This window comes from Pteropus alecto, unplaced genomic scaffold (genome assembly GCF_000325575.1).
Source record: "Pteropus alecto unplaced genomic scaffold, ASM32557v1 scaffold157, whole genome shotgun sequence".
In the NCBI taxonomy this organism is placed as follows: Eukaryota; Metazoa; Chordata; class Mammalia; order Chiroptera; family Pteropodidae; genus Pteropus; species Pteropus alecto.
The window spans coordinates 2,339,402-2,358,214 of record NW_006440626.1 but is presented as its reverse complement, the minus strand read 5'-3'; the positions used below and the strand labels follow the sequence as shown (position 1 = coordinate 2,358,214).

Sequence of the window (18,813 nt, the reverse complement as noted above, 5' to 3'; positions counted from 1 at the left end):
ATCCCCCACCTCCCACTCCCCACTCTGGCTCTCTCCCAGGAAAGTCCACGCGAGACAAAGAGAAGGTGGCCTTCCACAGACCGGGGGAGGCCTCCCCAGAGACCACCCTGACGGGACCTTGACCTTGCACTGCCGTCTCCTGGACTGTGGGCTAGATAACGCATTCTGCTGTCTAAGCCCCAGCCTGTGGTATCTTGTTAAGGCAGCCCTTTGGGCTCGAAAGATGCCACCCTGCACGCCCACTTTCAGCAAGGACCCCTAACCCCGCCACCACTGTGCTACAGACATCTCGGTTAATGACAACTGCACGCCGTGCCCCAAACATACATTAAAAACAGATCCACTGGTAATTATATCATCATTCGAATATATGTCAATGTTATACCACGAGTCCTTACTTCCGATGATACATTTCAAAAGATTTTGTAAAAAGAGTCGGCAACGCAATCTATTGCAACTGTTTATTTAGAAGTCTACAAATATGAGCATTTAAGAAAGATTCACAAAATACTCAGTTGAAACCACATTTCTGGTTCATTGAATTTCAAATATATTTTACTGTGCTGAACATTATATTCTAGTGCTGTCTAAAACACAGCCAAATTAGTTTTCTTTATTCGTTTATACACATTCTGTAATTTTTTTGAAAACCCAGATTAAGATAAAAAATATTAACAAACTACCCAATTATAACAACTACTTTCCCACACGCTGAAACATTTTCGGGGTGCGCCTTCCTGCCTTACCCATTTCTAATTCTGTGTGCTGCACTGGTCTGTAAATGCCCTTGGGGATTCTCATTTTACATTTCGCATAAATTCAAACAGCAACACCTTGTCAAAAGACGAATTCCCTTGGCAGTGCAGGAGCTTAGGTTTGTTAAAAGCACTCACTAAAAATTATTTTTAAACTTACAGATCATACAAAGTAAACAATTCACAAGAGAACGGGTGACTTTAAACATTATTTGGAAACCACCTTCGTAGGTGGAAATATAAATGGAGCAATCTGTCACGTTAGACACTGGTCATTTTTGGTCTTTTGTTTTTATTCTTTGCTCCCTTTGTAATGAAATGTGTGTTGTGAATTTTATTTCTTCAGGCCCAGCGAGCATCGGCTGGGTCTGGTGACCCTTGGCCCATGAATCACACGAGCTAACCCCCCAGACAAAGGTTCTCAGTCCTTGGTCCTCAGAGGGTGGGAGGGACCCGTGTCCCCACGCTCCCAACTGTTAGAACTAAAGATTCCAAGAAAATAAAGCAAGGATGTGCATGAACACGCCAAAAGCAGGCATGCGCAGGAAGGAGCACGGAACAAACCACAGCGGAGCCTCTACTGCGTCAGAAGGAACGGTGAAGGTCAGTAACGCGTCGATACCACGGGAAAAGGCAGCAGAACGGTCTGCAGACTGGCGGGTCGTCACTGCCGTCTGCAGCGTGGCCGCGGCCGCGCAGAAGAGGGATCTTGCCCGGAAACACGCACGGCGACTTTAAGACCCGTAGCGATCCTGGAGGGAACCCAAGCGAAAGTCATCAGCGCTCAGCCTCAGTCCCTCTGTCCCACGCACAGCGACCCACACGCTGCCCATCTGGCACCTCACGGACACTGCGCCCGAGGGTGTGAGCGCCTGGAAGTGGGCGCGCCCACCCACCCCAGGACCGCCAGGCCTGTGGAGCTGACTTGATTAACATCCCACCCCGCTCTGTGGCCGCCCCATGGGTGGCGGGCAGGGCTATGAGGCTGGGAGCAAGGTGTCCGGGCACGCGAGGCCAGCGGGCGAGGCCTCTGGGCAGCAAGTGTGACCGGAACGGAGGGGGATGGAAGGGGCCGAGGGGACACATTTGGAGTCTGAACCTTGAAATTCTGGCTCAGCTGAGTGATCTTACAGTAGCAACGTAAGCTCTCTGTGCCCCCATTCCTTCACTACAAAACGGGGATGTCAAAGGGGGCAAACTATAAAACGGGGTGATCATCCACAAACTGGGGATGTCACCTACTTCGAAGGGCTGATGTGGGCTCAGCTGACTTCGGGGATATGAAGGAGCTCTGTGCATGCCCAGCAAAGGTTAAGTTAGCAGCTGCAGGGGAACAGCAGGAGCCTCGGGGCTGAGGGAACCCCCCAGATTGGGGGCACCCCACCCGGACCTGAGAACCCCAAAGGCACCAGGGTCCATGTCGATTAGGTCCTACTCCACACGGCCATGTTTTACACTCATAATTGCATCTTTTTAAAATAACGTGACATCAACTAGAAGGTTCACGAGATAAGCCTTTTGCATAATTGGAGACGGCCTTAAATTGTTACATACAAGAACGGTCCATCCTGGCCTTATTTAAAAGGTTGGAATATAATCTAAATATCCACTTGGAAAATAGTTAAATAAATTATATGTATTTTCACTCAATAGAATGTGGCTTTTGAAGAATTTTTAATTATATGGAAATGCTCATAACAAAACGTCATGGAGGAAAAACAGGATATAAAGCCACATATACAGTGTTAGCTTATATGCACAGATTATCTTTTCAAAGATAAAAAGAATGCATGGAAATCTAGAACTAAAATAAAATATACCAAAATATTAACAGATGCTTCCACTGTGAGGTGAGATTGTGGGTCGTTTTTTATTTTCTTCTAATATTTCTCTGTTCCGATATAGCAAAAAAGTGAATAATCATAATTCCTGTAACAATTCCCCTAGAGTCCTAAATTAGAAAATTTAAACAAATAAAAAAATATAATGTCTGTTTTTTACGATGTCCTGGGTTACACCGTAGCAAACATACAAATCAATATTATGAAATCTAATTTTCTAGCAACTGCAGAGTGGTCCAAATCTCATTTTCAAACCCAGGAACCCACCATCACACCCAGATAACGCCATCCAGTTTCACTAACCTGGATCGAAGTCATGACTCCGTTAGCGAAGACGGAGAGTTTTCCAGCAACGGACCTCACTCCCTGCTTAAACTGGGCCATGTCGGGCGCGGTGGGCAGCACGCTCGTGAGGTTGTAGTTTCCTGCACACGGAGCAGACGCGGGCTTGTCACCACCGCCACAGCAGCACGCCGGTGCCGGGGCACTGAGCGGCTCCAGAAAACAATCGTGGACCCGCCCCTCCCACTTCCCGCGAGGACCCCGCGGTGGGGTCAGAACGGGGGTCTTAGCGCCAGCCCCACCGTCCTGCGTTTGCGGCCAGCTACAAATCACCACGTGCGAGAAGAGGTGGTGCCAGGTCCGCAACATCGTGGGCTCGACGCTGGCACTGCCACCTTCCCCGCTGTGCGCCGCCCGAGAGGCTCCTCGCCCTCTCTGGCCCGTTTCCTCCCGATGCCCAACACAAGGCCTGACGGGTAAGTGCTCAGTAAACGGCAGACAGGTGAACATCTGTGGTCTATGTGCTCGGCATCCCTTCCCCCCTCCTCCCTTCCTCTGGGGCGGCCTCTCCCCTGGACCCCGTCCAAAGGGACGGGCACGTGACCCGGGCCAGGCCAGTCAGAGCCTTCCCTGGGATGCCCGTGTACCCAAGCGAGAGGAGCCATTGGCTTGCTCTGGGGTTACCGGTGGGGGTCGGGCACTGCTGCAGCCGTGACTGTGGCTGTCCCCCTCCCTCTCGCTGCTCAAGGAAGGGTGGGGGAAGCCTGCACCAGGGAGGCTCGCCAGGGAGGTGAGCCACACGGGTGAGTCTGTCCTGACGCTGCTTTCTGAGCCGGAGCAAAGCTCACGGCCAGTCCTCCCAGGGGCAGGGGCCGGTCCCTCACCGTCTTTGCTGACGTCGGTGTCAGCTGGGCTTCTGTCACTTAAGTTTCGGTTGGCCCAATGCTACACTAGCGTGCTGCCACCAGCCAAAGGGCAGTGCACCAGGTCAGCGTCATCACACGTGAATCTGACAGCCGGGGTTTCATGGTGAACTTCTGTCCCATGATTATGGTTCAATGCCAGAGGGGCTCAGGGATTGTGAGTGACCCCAAACCCTGCAGGCCCTCTGGGGAGCCAAGCCCAGCTACCCCCTTGGCTCCACACATCTATACCCACCTGCCCCTTTCTAAGAACAAGACAGAACAGACACATTTGTCCTTCAGCACAGACAGCACCCAGAAGAGACACTGTCCGCCCTCAGCGCTGTTCCCAAGCCCGCCACGTGGGGAGGGGCCGTGGGTGTGGGTCGTTCCCTCTCCGCCTCCAGCTGACTTTTTAAAATTGTGTTGGCCTTTGCCAGTGACAGAGCAGAAGCCCAGCCCTGTGACGGGATCTGGATTTAAATCCCCACAGCCACTTACCAGCAGTGCTGCCAGCCTGTCAAATGGGTCATTCTGGCAAACGAGGAGGCAGCGCGAGATCCTGAACACGAAAGGCCAGGATTACAGCTGCTCCTTACACAGCGAGAGCGGCCGCACCGGTGGGGACCAGAGGTCAGCGGGGGTGACCTCAGTAGGAGCGCCTCCACCTACGAGTTTCCAGCTCCAGAGGAGAGCACAGCTGAGGCAGGCCCAGAGCCTCCCAACGTCCGGCCCCTCCTTAGAACCTGCTCTGGGCCTGGGCAGAGCAGCTTGGGGACAATGATCCCTCACTGACTACGTTCAGTCCCCATGTGCCCTGAGGTGGCTGTCAGACCCCCAGGGACATTCCTTTCCTCCCCTTCTCTGTACAGAACTCCTGAACTCTAACCCTTGTAGCAAAGTGTGTCCAAGTGACAGAGGTCTGGTCAGCAGGATGTAGGCAGAAGTGCCTTCCAGGGCTAGACATGCCCCTTTCCTTCCCTCTTTCTCCTTCCTGCTAGCTGGAATGCAGATGTGATGGCTAGAGCTGGAACAGCCATATTGGGCATGAGGGGGAAGTAAAGAATGGAGGTCATGAGCAACAAGATGGAAGGGGCCTGGGTTCCTGACGCAGGGAGCACAGCGCACTGTCCTCAACTGCCCCCTGTCCCCCCAGAACTGTACGTGAGAGAAACAAACTCAGATCTGACTCAGCCTTTGTTACTATGCATTTTCATTACTTACTTAATCCTCACTCATGATCTAAGCTCCTGGGGGTATAAGTAACTTGGCAACTCCTGGAGCGGGTGACAGGTCCCCAGCAAGGACGTACCCTTCTACCCTCTCCCCTGCAGAGCAGCTGCCCTGGGCTCCAAATTTGAGAACAGTGACCAAATTTTTCCTGTGTCTGGCAAAGCCTCCCTCCTCCTCTGGCATCTGGAAGCTGTGTCTCCTCTGAGGGCTGCCCAAGTGGGCTCGGGCTACACAATGGGCTCCAGAAGATGACAGCGCTTCCTCAGGAAGTGGCTCCCTGGCCTGAAGGCTGGGCCGGGCCTCCCCCGACTCCCCCACTACCAGTTCCCGTAACACCTGCAGTAGGCCTGGTGCTGAGGCGCCCACCACAGACTGGCCAGGCAGGAGGCGGGGAGGTCTCTGGGTGGCCCGGCACCCAGGGTGCTCCCCCACAATGATGGCAGGGTCCCACAGACCAGGATTTGTTTGGGACCCATGTGGGGCCAAAAAAATTAATAGACCTTTTGTTCTCTGAAAGAGGACAGGAAGGTAAACATGGGCTGGCCACAATTTTCCCTCAACGATTGAAAAGCCTGCTCTCCTTTGATCTGTAACAGGTTCTTTAGCAAACAATAATATTTCAGAGCAAAACTGCCAGCACCGTGAATTACCAAAACGCACACTGCTGGTGTGGCTTCCAACCCTTAGCCTCTCTGGACTGACCTGCTTCTGTGCCAGGGCTCCTGCGAGATGACCCAGCACCAACCCATGGGGGGCGGAGGTGGGACTGCGAGCCACGCCACCCTCTCAGCGTGGGAAACAGCCAGCAGAACGCGGCCTGACCCAGACCGCCCAGCCCTCCCGCTCCAGGGGACGGGTGAAGCGCGGGGTGCTCCCGGCCGACGGGTACCACGCAGCCACCCGGCCCTGGACTCCATCTGCCTCTGCAGTCAGCACCCCCTGGTTCAGCAAGCACCCCTCCTTCTCACCACAGCGCAGCCGCCGAGCAGTGCCCAGAGCAGCCAGAGGGCCCCAGTGGGCCTTCTAACCCTCGAACCCCGACACAGGAGGCCCGTACCCTCAGGTCTGTCCTGTGACCTCCGCTGTTGAGGCCGTTTCCCTCTGGACTTGGAGCAGTTATTCTCTGAAGCTACATGACCAAGTGGCCGCCCAGGCTGGTCACCCCACGCCAACGCCCAGCTCCTCCAGAGCTGGAGATGAGGGACACAGGCAGTGCGGGGCCTTGATGCCTGGCTGTCGACAACTTTAACGTCAGCCGTGACACAAGAGGGACACACGGCACTTTCCTTCCCCCTGTGGCCTGGCTGAGGGACCCGGCTTTCCTACAGCTCAGGACAGAGAGGGAGAGTGGAGAGAGACACGGCTCTGGACGTCCTGGGCTCGCTCCCTGGGGCTCCCAGGCCCCTCCCCACTAGAGGCTGGGCCCTGATGATGAGGGGTGTGGGAGGTGGGTGGTCCCTCTCCACCTCCTGTTTCCAAAGGAAGCACCCTCGGTCTTTCCTGGAGGACTAAGGCTGGCGGAGTCCCCTGTCCCATCTCCTTCTGGGAAGCCTGCCACGTGCCAGAGGCCGGGCTGGCACTTCATGCATAGGACGTCACTCAAGCCTCAGCACAAACTTGTGAGGTAGATCATATCCACCCACTTTACAGACGAGACCGAGGCTAGAGGCGCCACGAAATAACCAAGGTGTCACCGGGAGCCCGGGGCTGCCCGCCTCCACGACCGCGCCTCCACACGGATGCCCTGTGCCAGAACGCCCGTGTGCGGCAGTGTTTCGGGGGATGACTGGTGGGGAGCTTGGGGGTGCTGCTGAGACTTCATGGCTTCGCCTGCTCACGTGTAAGCCTGAGATAACAGCTCTGCTCTGCCTCACTTAACAGAGGACGGTCACTCATGAACTTGGAAAAGTAAAATGTCCTATTCAGAGAAAATGTATTCATGCCACAGACACGACAGAGACCAAGTCTTGTTGCTGCCCCCTGACCACCCCCACTCACCTGCCGGCTGCTTCTTCTGCTCGTCAAACAGATCGGCTGAGCTTATGGAGGAACTTGCCGCGAGCCTCTCCAGCCGAGCCCGGGTTTCGTACTGCACAAGACCAGGAAAAGGAGACATCAGGGTCTGAGTGCCATGAGCGCCTTTACAAAACAATCACCGAGGAGCCGCCATTAGAATGTGTTGGTCCCCCAGGCACTCTCTTCCCAAGAGCCGCTGAATACCACGGCCACGGCTGGGACCGGGGACGGCGTGACGCTGGCCTTCTGCACGTCACAAGCGGACAGATCCACACAGCGCCATGGCCAAGGACGGCCAGGGCGAGGGGAAAAGCAGAGCGAGGTGAGGGAATGACATTGCCGTCACAGGGCTGCTCCCGCCCAGCTGCCAGGAGAGGCGACTCCAAGAGGCCCTCTCCCAACACCCACTATTCTGTAACTGAACTTGAACGTCGTCAGCTTGAAAACAAGGCAGATCTTAGGGGTTGGGGAAAAGCCTGGTGGTGACTCTAAGTACTCTCGAAGAACTTGAAAGGTCTACTGCCACGTAAAGCAACGTCAGCATGCCTCAGGACGGAATTCCCTGGAGAGTCCCGCAGCCCCGTAACACACGCGGCACCAGGGGCTTTGTGTTAACACAGGAGCGTTCAGAATGAGGAAACCACAAACCTCTGCATTCGCATCTGAGTCTCACCGCCGCTTAGCAAGACTCCACCAAGACAAGCTCGCTAACATTTCCGAGAAAAGATGCAACCACCTGCAAATAGATACATCCACCCTCCACAAACATATCTAGATACTTCATTTAACTATGGTTCAAAATCACTAAGTGTATTGTAGCTGTATCAAAAATTGCTTGAAATTTATTCAAAAGATATTGAATGGACGGCTATTCAAAGCACTGAGAAAGGAATGAGAGAAATTTAACCCGCAGTGCCCATCTTCCCATCGCTGCTGCGGCTGGGGCAGCAAGGAGCAGTGGTCAGGCAGGAGGCCGTGGGTTCGCATTCTGGCTCCAGCTCTCAGGCCTGGGGCCTCTCGCAGCCTGAGTGCCCCTCACTCAGCGTCCATCACCTGCTCGCACGGCTCCCAGGCCCCTGCCTGCGTCCTGCGCTGGGGGGGCCCACACAGAAGCTCTCCAGACACTTACATCAGCTTGGGCTTGTCTTCCAAAGTACATATCTGAAGAAATGGCCTTGACGTTGCCAAATTTCTTCTGGGCCTCGTCTGTATTTTCAACTGGCTCATAGTCTGGCTTGCGGCGAGTCGCAGGTCTATGATGAGAAACAGTCAAAATAGTAGTGACATCAGCAAGATGGCGGATTAGGCGTTTTTTTACCATCGCCCCCTACAGAACAATGATTTTGACAATCACGCACAGACGAGAACGCCTTGGTGGGAGTCCACGAGTCCCGCAGAGAGATTCCAGGACACCAGTGGTGCAAGGAATCCGAGACTGGACGCACTGAAGACGGCAAAACAGTTTTACTCTGCCTCACCCCCAGGCAACACACACAGCTTTGAGCCAAGAGAGATTCACTTGGCCCACAATTTCTCCCACGGTGGAAGGTGAAAGGGTGGTGAGTGGGTACCTGGTTTCCCCAGCTGTGTGAGTCATTGCCAAGGTGTCTACTTCTTTGTGACCCCATCCAGGATACTGAGGTGATTTGTATGGCTTAGGGGCTGGGAGAGGCTGGAAGCATAGCAGCCGGGGCTTGAAACCATCAAAGGCACACGGATCCTACTTTGGGCTTTGCAGATGCCATGAGGTGGCCCACTAGCAAGCCTCTGGGTGCACTTTGTCTCTGGAGCCCCCAAATGGCCCACAGCTGACATCCAGTGGTCTGTGCACTTCACTACGTGCCCCGCTCCCCGCTCCCCATGGCTGGCTCCCTGCACATGCAGACGGTGAGTGCAAGCCTTTGCAGACAGCTACTGAGCATGTGCAGAAAGCCAGCCCCACGCTGTGGAATTGGGAGAGCACACACATACTTGAGCATCTCAGGGCACAATCCTGGAAAAGCAGACAGGAGGCTCTCAGCGCCTGGCCCGGGCTTTGTGGGATTACGAGAAGATATACCATCTTAAGAATTCACCCCCCTCAAAAGCGAATGAGATGTATGGAGTAGGTGTGTCCATGGAAAGGACCCAAAAAAGCCTCAGAAGCCCAGCAGGGCTGACTGTTGATGGCGTTTCTCACCCAAAGCCAGTCAGTCATTAATTCTGGAGCAGGTGATTGCTTCTTCAAATACAAAGACAGCAAGGAACGTGAAAAATCAAGGAAACATGACACCACAAAAGGAACACTATAATTTTCCCGTAACTGACCCCAAATTGCCTGACAAAGAATTCAAAATATTTGTTTTAAGGAAGCTTAGCAACCCATAAGGACACAGAGAGACAACTCAATGAAATCTGGAACGTAATACACAAACAAAATGAGAAATTAGACATAGAGGTAGAAATCATGACAAAGGATCAAACAGAAACTCTGGAGCTGAAGAATACAATGAACAGAATGAAAAATGCAACGAAGACCATCCACGGCAGACATAGTTAAGCAGACAAAAGAACCTGTGAATTCAAAGATAATTTACTTTAAATTACCCAGTCAGTGGAGGAAAAAAAAAGAAAAATGAGAAAGAGTGAAGAAAGGCTTACATGAATTATGGGATACCATCAAGAAAACAATTTAGACATTACGAGAGACCGAGAAGGAAAAGAGAGAGAGAAAGCCTATTTAAAGAAATAATGGCAAAAAATTTCAATTTCAAATCTGGGGAGAGATATGGACATCCAGGTACAAGAAGCTAATAGGTCTCTAAACAGATTCAGTCCAAATAGGTCTTCACCAAGACACATTAGAATCCAAAAAAAAAAAAAATCGGAGAATTTTAAAAGCAGCCTGAGAAAAGAAACTCATCCATCACATACAGGGAACTCCCGTAAGGCTATCGGCAGATTTCTCAGCAGAAGCCTTGCAGGCTAGGGGATAGTGGGGTAATATACTGAAAGGAAAAACAAAACTGCTAACCACTAGACTCGCTTCACGAGAAATGCTAAAAAGAGTTCTTAAAGCTGAAATGAAAAAATGCTAACTAGTAACATGAAAACATATGAAAGTATAAAACTCACTGGTGAAGGTTAAGTATATAGTCAAATTCAGAATCCCCTAATACTGTGATGCTGGTGTGTAAATCACTTAACTCTAGTATAAAGCTTAAAAGACAAAGCAGTAAAAGTAACTATCGCGACAATAATGTTAGTGGATGCACAGCGTAAAAAGATGTGAACTGTGACACCAAAAACATAACACCTAGATAGCGGGGGTAAAAGGATAGAGTTTTCATCTGCAATCTAAGTTGTCATCAGATTAAAACAGGCTGATATAACTATGAGATGTTTCATGTAAGCCTTAGGGTAGTCACGAAACAAAATTCTACAGTAGATACTCAAAAGACAGAGAGGAATCAAATTACAAAGGAAGACAGCAAGAGAGGAAAGAACAAAGGGACTGCAAACAAGTAGAAATCAATGAATGAGATAGCAATGATAAATCTTTACCTATCGATAATTACTTTAAATGTAAATGGATTGAATTTCCCAATCAAAAGACATAGAGTGGCTGAATGGATTAAAAAAACACAAAAAAACAAGACACAACCACATGCTGCCTACAAGAGATTCATTTCAGTGTTAAGGACGCGAATAGGCTGAAAATAAAGAGATGGAAAAAGATATTCCGCCCAAGTAGAAACCAAGAGAGAGCAGGAACACACTTATATCAGACGAAACAGACTCTAAGCCAAAAAATGTAACAAGAGACAAAGGTCATCATATAACAATAAAGGTGTCAATTCATCAAGAGGATATAACAAGTGTAAATATATATGCACCCAATACTGGAGCACCTAAATATATCAAGCAATATTTATCATTCCCCAAATCAGTCCCAATATACTTATTAGCATATTAACATTAACATTAATATTAACACATTAATAAATATATTAAGCAAGATCTGAAGGGAGAAATAGACAGTACTACAACAATAAAAGACTTCAATATCCTATTTTCAACAGTGGATGGGTCATCCAGACAGAAAATCAACAAGGAAAACTGAACTTGAACTATGTATTAGACCAAATGGACCAACAGACATATTCAGGACATTCCATCTCATAGCAGCAGAACACACATTCTCAAGGGCACAAAGAACATTCTCCAGGATAAATCACACGTTACATCATAAAACAAATCTGAATCATGTGTCAGGTCCTAATTTATGAAGACTGAAATCATATTAAGTATCTTTTCCAACCACAATGATATGAAAGCAGAAATTAATAACAAGAGGAAAACTGGAAAATTCACAAATAGTGGAAAATAACAGATTCCTGAACAACCAAAGGGTCAAAGAAGAAATCAAAAAATATCTTGAAACAAGTAAAAATGGAAACGACATACCAAAATGTATGGGATGTAGCAAAAGCAGTTCTAAGAGGGAAGTTTACAGGCCACTAGCACATGAAAAGGTGCTGAACAGCACTAACCGTCCAGGAAACGCCAACCAAAACCACAATGAGATGTCCTCTCACACCTGCTAGAAAGGCGGTGATCAAAAAGACAAGAGATACGTGTTGGCGAGGGCTGGAGAAAAACGAACCCTTGCATGCTGCTGGTGAGAACATAAATTAGCACAGCCATTATGGAAAACAGTATGACGGTTCCTCAGAAAACTCAAAACGGACTACCATGTGATCCAGCAATCCCACTTCTGGGTGTGTATCTAAAGGGAACAAAATCAGTATCTTGAAGAGATATCTGCATTCCCACGTTCACTGCAGCATTATTCACCACAGCCAAGATATGGAAACAACCTGAGTGGCTGTCGATGACATGTGGACGGGGAAAGAAAATGTGGTGGATATACACCATGTAATATTATTCTGCCGTATCAAAGAAAATCCTGCCATTTGTGACATAGATGAACCTGGAAGACGTTAAATGAAATATGCCAGAGAGAAAAAGGTAAATACTGTATGATCTCATTTATAAGTGGAATTCAAAATTAAGAAAAAAAAGTCAGACTCATAGAAACAGAATAGAGCAGTGGTTTCCGGGGTCTGGGAGGTGGGGGAAACGGTCAGATGTTGGTCAAAAGGCACACCTCTTCATCTGTAAGATGAATTAAGTTCTGGGGACCTCATGCACAGCATAGTGACTCCAGTTAAAAATGCTGTGGTGTATTCTTGAAATTTGCTGAGTGAGTAGATCTTAAGCAGTCTCAATACACACAAAGAACCATAAACAAACGAACAAACAGCAAAACAGGTTAAACTAATCTGGGAAGCCAATGCGTTTCTTATTTATAATGCATACGCATGCCATTTTACTTTTTAAAAAGCTGACAGCAGTAGTTTTATAAGAGGATTTCAGGCCACTTTTAAAATGAAAATTCTAATAAAAAATGAATAAACATCCAAACCACACAACATTTGAAGGAATTTTCCATTAAAAATAGGTTTCACTCTGCAGTTCCACAGATCAATTAGCAAAAACTGACGGCACCGTAAGGCAGGCCACACGCCGCTCCACGTCAGTGGGACGGAGTGAGTAGGATGACCAATATTCCAGCTACCCGGGACAACCCCTCGCTACACCTGTTGTCCCCAAGTATTAACAGTGTCCCCTTGTACTCAACAGTTCCTTGGTTTGGACAATAAGTTCTATCGTCCTTCACTCTAATCCCTAAACAGGTGAGTTTTTGGACAAATGAATGGATAAACAAACTCAACGACAAAGAGGAGTGAACACGAATGAGTCTCAGGTACACTCAGGAAGGTCCGAGACGCCAGTCCAGAAAGGCCGGTGACTGCCCGATCCACTTATGCCACATCCTGGGAAGGGCAAAATCGCAAGGTCGGAATACAGACCAGGATTTGGAGAATATTCTTGAAATGGTAGAACAAAATCATTTACTAGTCTTGGAGACTTTCCCGAGAGTCGTGGGTTCGCGATCTGCAAGGCCGCTGTTCTGCTGTTCGTACCTGTCTGAATAGCCCGTGGCCTTCAGAATCGTGTCGGCGTCTTTGATGCTCTCCTTTTTCCAATAGGAATCCGGACTGTCATCCCAGCTGGAAGAACAGCTGCTCCTTAACTCTATCGGTTCGTCAAAGTACCTGCACGAAGAAGAGTAGAATGGTGACTTTGGAGGCCCTTACTGATCCCACCCACAGCGGGTACGTGGGGCTGCACTTCCGGCCTCTTCGAAGCTGGGGGCGGCCATGGGATCTGACCAATGAAACAGGAGCAGACACAAGGCAAATCATTTCCAAGGCCTTTACAGTGCCCGTGCTCAGCTCACCCTGCCAGACAGAAGAGGTAGTGTTTTCCAGGTGCTGCAGCCTCAGGCAGGTGAAAACTGTACCCATTTGGACTATCAAAGTGCCACCTGAAGGACAGGTAATCTAGACAATCACCTGTACCTTCCGCTGACTTTAGTGAACAAGAAATAAACCACGGTGCGTTAGGATCTGGGAAGGGGGTGGTGTTTGTCACCGCAGCATAACCTAGCCTATCCGGGCAGCACATGGCATCTTTAAGCGTGACTCACCATAGGTTACATTTCGTTTTCTGTGGGCCTAGTTCTGCCTAGTTAGGCGGTCACAAATAACGCTGCTGGGCCTGGAGGACGGACCACCTCCGCGGAGCTGGCTTCCTGTTGGCAATACCCGCCACCGCAGCCATGGCAACCGGCTTCGGTCCCAGCACTAACTCCCCCTCAATGTACAGGACGCTAATTAGCCTCCTTCTGGAGTCAGATGCAAAGCCACAGGTCACTGAACTGGATCACCTGCAGATGCCCTTTCAGTCTGGGCTTGACATGAACTTGATCTGAACATCTCAGAGGAGACGCTGGCCTTCTGGGGCGGTTTGTACTTTCATAAGCCGAGCACCACTGAGCAGGGCGTTCGCTGCCCAGGAGCAAAGAGCAGCTTTCTGTCCTACGTGGTGAGAGGAAAATCCTTGACCGAGGGCAGCAGGGTTTGCAGGACAGGACAGAGACTGACTGATACTGTGAGGGGGACGTGCCAGGGCCTTACTAAAAAGTAGTTGTGCCATCTCAGAATTCATGACGGCTTAGGGTGGAAAAAGCCCGGCCAGATACGCACTCCTTGTAAAGGTGGAGTTCGAGAAGTTCAGAAGAGAGAAGAAAATTCTAAGGCTTAGGCCTAGGGAAGGAAGGATGGGGGAAGACCATGTAGAGGCTTTCAAAATGTCATCTAGGCTTTCTGCAGAGAGTAAGGAGGACAAGGAACGAGGTAGCACCACGCTCGACAGCCATAATGAGCCAGTCAGAGATGGCAAACCGAACGCCGGAGGGGCCTGTGACCAAAGATGAAGAAGATGGCAGGTACCTAGCAGGACAGAGAGGCCAGGGACCCAGATGAGCTAAGATTTGGGGGGGAAATGCTAAGAACAAACATACACCTTTTCCTGGCAGAAAAAAAAAATAACAAACAGAAAAGGGAGCAGGGATGTCTGCCATTTGAAGCAGACAGTGTGACTTTATGTGGATAATAGGGAGAAAGCAGAACTTCCAAATGCGGCTTCTGCCTTCTCTGGCAAGTGGGTCGTTGAGGACCAATGTCATCACACTAGCCTTCTCTCTCCAGGAAGGGAACGTGCCGTGTCCCAAACGCACCTGGACTCCAGCTGCAAGCTGCCCAGGCTCTCCGGTGCTGACGGGTGCAGCAGCCATGAGCTACGGGCTCTGCGTGGAGGAACTGACTGTCCCTTCTTGGAGATGGGACTAAGACAACGAAGTGACTCGATGTCACATCAGAGAAAGGAGGTGTGAAAGATGTGAGACCCTTGTTGGTCTGGAGAGTTATCTTTAGATATTTGAGAGACTTATTTGTAAGGGCCCAAGGGAAAGACCTAAAACCAATTCAATGAGGAACTTAAAACACACTTAATAATGCCTGTGAAGTGAGGACGCAGGCCAAGGAGAGGCATTCGGCTCCTGCCCTCACGTGGCTGTGCTGACTGTCACTCTGGCAAGCATTCGTCACTCACACAAACCAAAGTGCTTAGCCTGGTACGTAGGAGCATCAGATTTTTAAAAAATGATGGACTGCTCCAAACTCAGGAGAGAGCGCCATTCCCCTGGGACCCTACTGATTAGCCAGAGCCTGTTACGTTTGTATAGTTTCAGGTGCTGGGGTGGGGCGGGGCGTCTCTTCCTTCCATCCCCCCACGAGAGGCTCTCTGTGCTCCCACACAATGCAGGAGGCACGTGGCAACTCACTGGGGGACAGACAGACGGCCGGCCAGGGCTCCAGCTGCCCACTGGAAGGACAGGGTGACAGGACGGACAAATGGCCATGGCCCCCTTGCCTTCCCTCAGAGACACGACAGCCTCCAAATCTGACGTCCAAACCTTCACTGACTTTCTAATGTTTTCATGTCTAGATCAATGTCTTTACTTTTATTTTTGCCCTCCCCCTCTGTCTTCATCAACCCGGAAAACATTACATGAAATCCCTTGAGAAGAACACCCTAATGTCACACATCCAATTTACAGCTATAGACACCTGCTCGTTCCACCGAAGGCCACGCTGCTTCCTAAGGCTGAGCAAACTGTTCTAGTTTCAGTATTTTGTACTCAATACATAATTACATTATTTACATCCTGGAAATAATGGAACGCAATAAAAAACGAAAACCAAAGATACGGCTGATCTTCTTTTTAATAGAAACAGCACTCTTCCATAATTCATAATATTCAAGTTCTAATGGGCTAATGAATAATTTGGAAGCAATGAGAGCTCTTCGTGGAACTAATATGCCTGCTTTCCGAAAGTCCACGTTGGAGGTGCCTCGGCTGCCAAGCCCTGCGGGCGCCCTTGCTCTAACGGTGGCTACGACCAAGGAGGACTCGAGAAGGCGTCTGTTCCTCGTGACAGACAGCGCACCAAGGTCTCTCTGCCAGGAAGCCGGCAAGTGTGGCCTCTGTGAAAACACCATCTGCTCCCAGGTTTCAGACCGTAAGTAACTGTTTCATAGCAACAAAGGCCTTCGGGGCCCTTCCGACCACGTTTGGAGGAGAGGCCCGCAGGGGCCCTGAGGCTCCGGACAAGGTGAGGCCCCAGGAACCTGTCAGCGAGCAGGAGCCCGGCGGCTCTCCGGAAGTTTCTCAGGGCTTGCTACCCAGCAGCAGTGATTTAAGCGGCATTTACTTTTCCTTCCCGCTCTCCTCTGCAGGAGTTACTAGTGAGCAGGGAATAATCAAGGTGCTGTGGGGAGGCCCGAGGGGCGATGTGGAAGCCGCGCCCTCCCCGCTGGCCCGGACGCCCCACCATCTAACACGCGTTCCTGAAGCACTGACCTGCACGCAGCTTCCGAATCAAGTTAAACACGTAATTTTACCCCATAGAAAACATTTACATAGGTTTACGAAGCGCTGTTCGGGTGTCACCTCTAAGTAAACGGAAACCCGGTGAGCTGTCCAGGTCACTCACCGCAGGCAAATACAAAACCGTCCGGGTCTCAAAGTGCCCACGGGGGACACTGCGATGCCACTGACTTTTTTTTTTTTTTTTTTTTGGTAAAATGTCTGAACTCCAAATAATCTGAAGCTCCGCTTAGAGAATTTTTAGGGACAGACCCTCCAGGAACCGTGACAGCAGAATAGAGAAGCGTGAGTCTGTTATCTACATGAAAACGCTTGGCACCTGCGTAGCCACCTGTGCGGCCGCCCAGCTCAGCGGCCCTTCGCGGTGGGAGTGAGGGGTCTCCTGGGGACCGCCCGTTACTGACAGGCACACATTGGATTTCCCCAAACTCCAATGTGAACCTGGCCCTCAGTGTGGTTAAGTATCTAACAACGGTAATTGAACACTGACACCAAGTCACACGTCTCGAGTTGAGTTTCTATGTAATTACAGCAGCTTAACAGAACATTAATAATAGCCAAACGCTATTCCAAACGCTCCATTTGTAGTAACCCGTTTAACCCTCACCAACCCTGAAGTAGATGCTGCTCGTATCCCTAACTTACAGATGAAGACGCTGGAGCGCAGAGGTTAAATGACCTGGCCAAGGTCGCACCGCCACCAAAGGGCAGAGGCAGGATCCGAATCCAGGCCGTCTAGCTCCTGGGCCTGCAGTCACCCCGCCTGCTTCTCAGCTGCACCCACCCCGAGTGATTTCCCGAGTTGACTTGGTGCCTTTTTAGCAGGACTCCCCCTGTGCAGGACATGCTGTTGGAGTTGACGCAAGTTCAAACCCGTTCTCCCTGCCCTCGGGCGGCTGGAACCTGAACCCCGCACTCTCCACAGTCAGGTCAGCGACACACAGTGCCAGGGAGTCAGGCACCTCGTGGGGCCAGACGGGATGGTGAGCGCTCAGAGCCGGGGGAGGCTTCGTCCTGGGAGCCCCTCTGAGCGGGGCCGTTTTTATCAATGAACGCACACACACAGTTTACTACACACACTGCCCTGCTGACTGGACTCCTGAGCGGGTGTTCTCCAGCTGTGAAATGTTCCGCCTGTGGGAATGAGGCTAAACAACACATACGGTCCGGATTCACAGATTTCTCCCATTTCCTCTTTTAGGTAAACACAGCTTTCTTAACCTCTCATTTCAGCTCTTGGTCGCTGATTTTATTATCAAACATTTAAATCTTTGCAAACATTGCTCACTTATGAATGTTTCCCCAAGTTTTTCAAAGAACACTCTTGACTCCAGCCAGAGCTTTTAAAAACAATGAAGTAAACTGACTTGTATTTGCTCCTAGTACAAATAAACTATTATGTTCATACTGATCGCTGTTTTTTCAAAATAATGCCAGAGGTGATTTTTCACAGATTACCTTGAGCTGGAGGTAAAATACGAATCATCATTGTCATCGCTGTACTTTTTTCTTGGTTTTGCTATGATCGGTGTTTCCTGTTCAATGGTCTGCATATCTGAAGTCACTGAATGTGAAATACCACTTGAGAAAACGGAGAATAAAATGGAAGAAAACTATTAGTTCATGAAGACACTTGCGTTCACCAGAGAATAAATGTTTAATCTACAGTCTCAACAAAAATAAATTGATTAGTGAGGTTAAAGACATAAGCAATAAAAACTTGTTGTGTTTTTTTTTGTGTGTGTGTAAGCACTGAAAAACACCGGACCTTAGTGAGGACAGTAACTAGTCACACAACACACAGTCACAAGAGTCAGTTATGCCTGTGGCATCCACTTAATGACAAGTCAGACAGTTTTCCTTTTTTCTAAGAATCAAATTTGGAAGTTTTCATGCTAAATTGAACGCTAGAGTAAACCAAAATCATTGAAGAAAGGAAGGAATAATGAGAAAATACTGCTAACGTTGGAAAAAACACAGGGAAAATCCATTCGGGATTAGCAATCTGGTTTACATTCTGAAACCCCAGAGAGCGGAGGCTCACGTACCTTCTGCAGTTTCCGAATCCCATGCCGAGCCTCTCCGACTCCATCTTCTTCTTGCCACTCGTGTTCATCTTTTCATCTTTCTTCATTTGAATTTCAAGATCCTTGTAGGCTAATCGTAATGACGAAACACTGCCAGAAAAACCAAACGCTCCTTAATTTAGCTGTAATTCTGTGTTCTTAAGTTAGAATACCAAGCAAAACTAAACATGTCATTTATACTTGTAGCTCTGCGCTTTTTCCATAATTAACAATTATGAAGGCAAATCAGCATTTTTTTCTCAGGGTCTTTTCTGAGTAGATGCTCAAGAAAATTTCAGTGTGTTTATAGCCACTTTC

At 49.5% G+C, this 18,813-nt stretch overlaps 1 protein-coding gene across 1 annotated transcript in view; it reads right to left on the bottom strand.

The window, feature by feature from the left end:
• Positions 1–447: 447 nt before the first annotated feature.
• Positions 448–18,813, bottom strand: part of ARFGAP3 (ADP ribosylation factor GTPase activating protein 3) — a 45,132-nt gene continuing 26,766 nt past the window's right edge. Inside the window, exons 10-16 of the mRNA XM_006917349.3 lie at positions 18,478–18,606; positions 17,888–18,010; positions 13,059–13,190; positions 8,159–8,282; positions 7,012–7,102; positions 2,900–3,021; positions 448–1,507 (exon numbers count right to left, since the gene is read on the bottom strand). Of these exons, the coding sequence (XP_006917411.1) occupies positions 1,490–1,507; positions 2,900–3,021; positions 7,012–7,102; positions 8,159–8,282; positions 13,059–13,190; positions 17,888–18,010; positions 18,478–18,606 (739 nt within the window). The 3' untranslated portion in view covers positions 448–1,489. The remainder of the gene's footprint in view (positions 1,508–2,899; positions 3,022–7,011; positions 7,103–8,158; positions 8,283–13,058; positions 13,191–17,887; positions 18,011–18,477; positions 18,607–18,813) is intronic.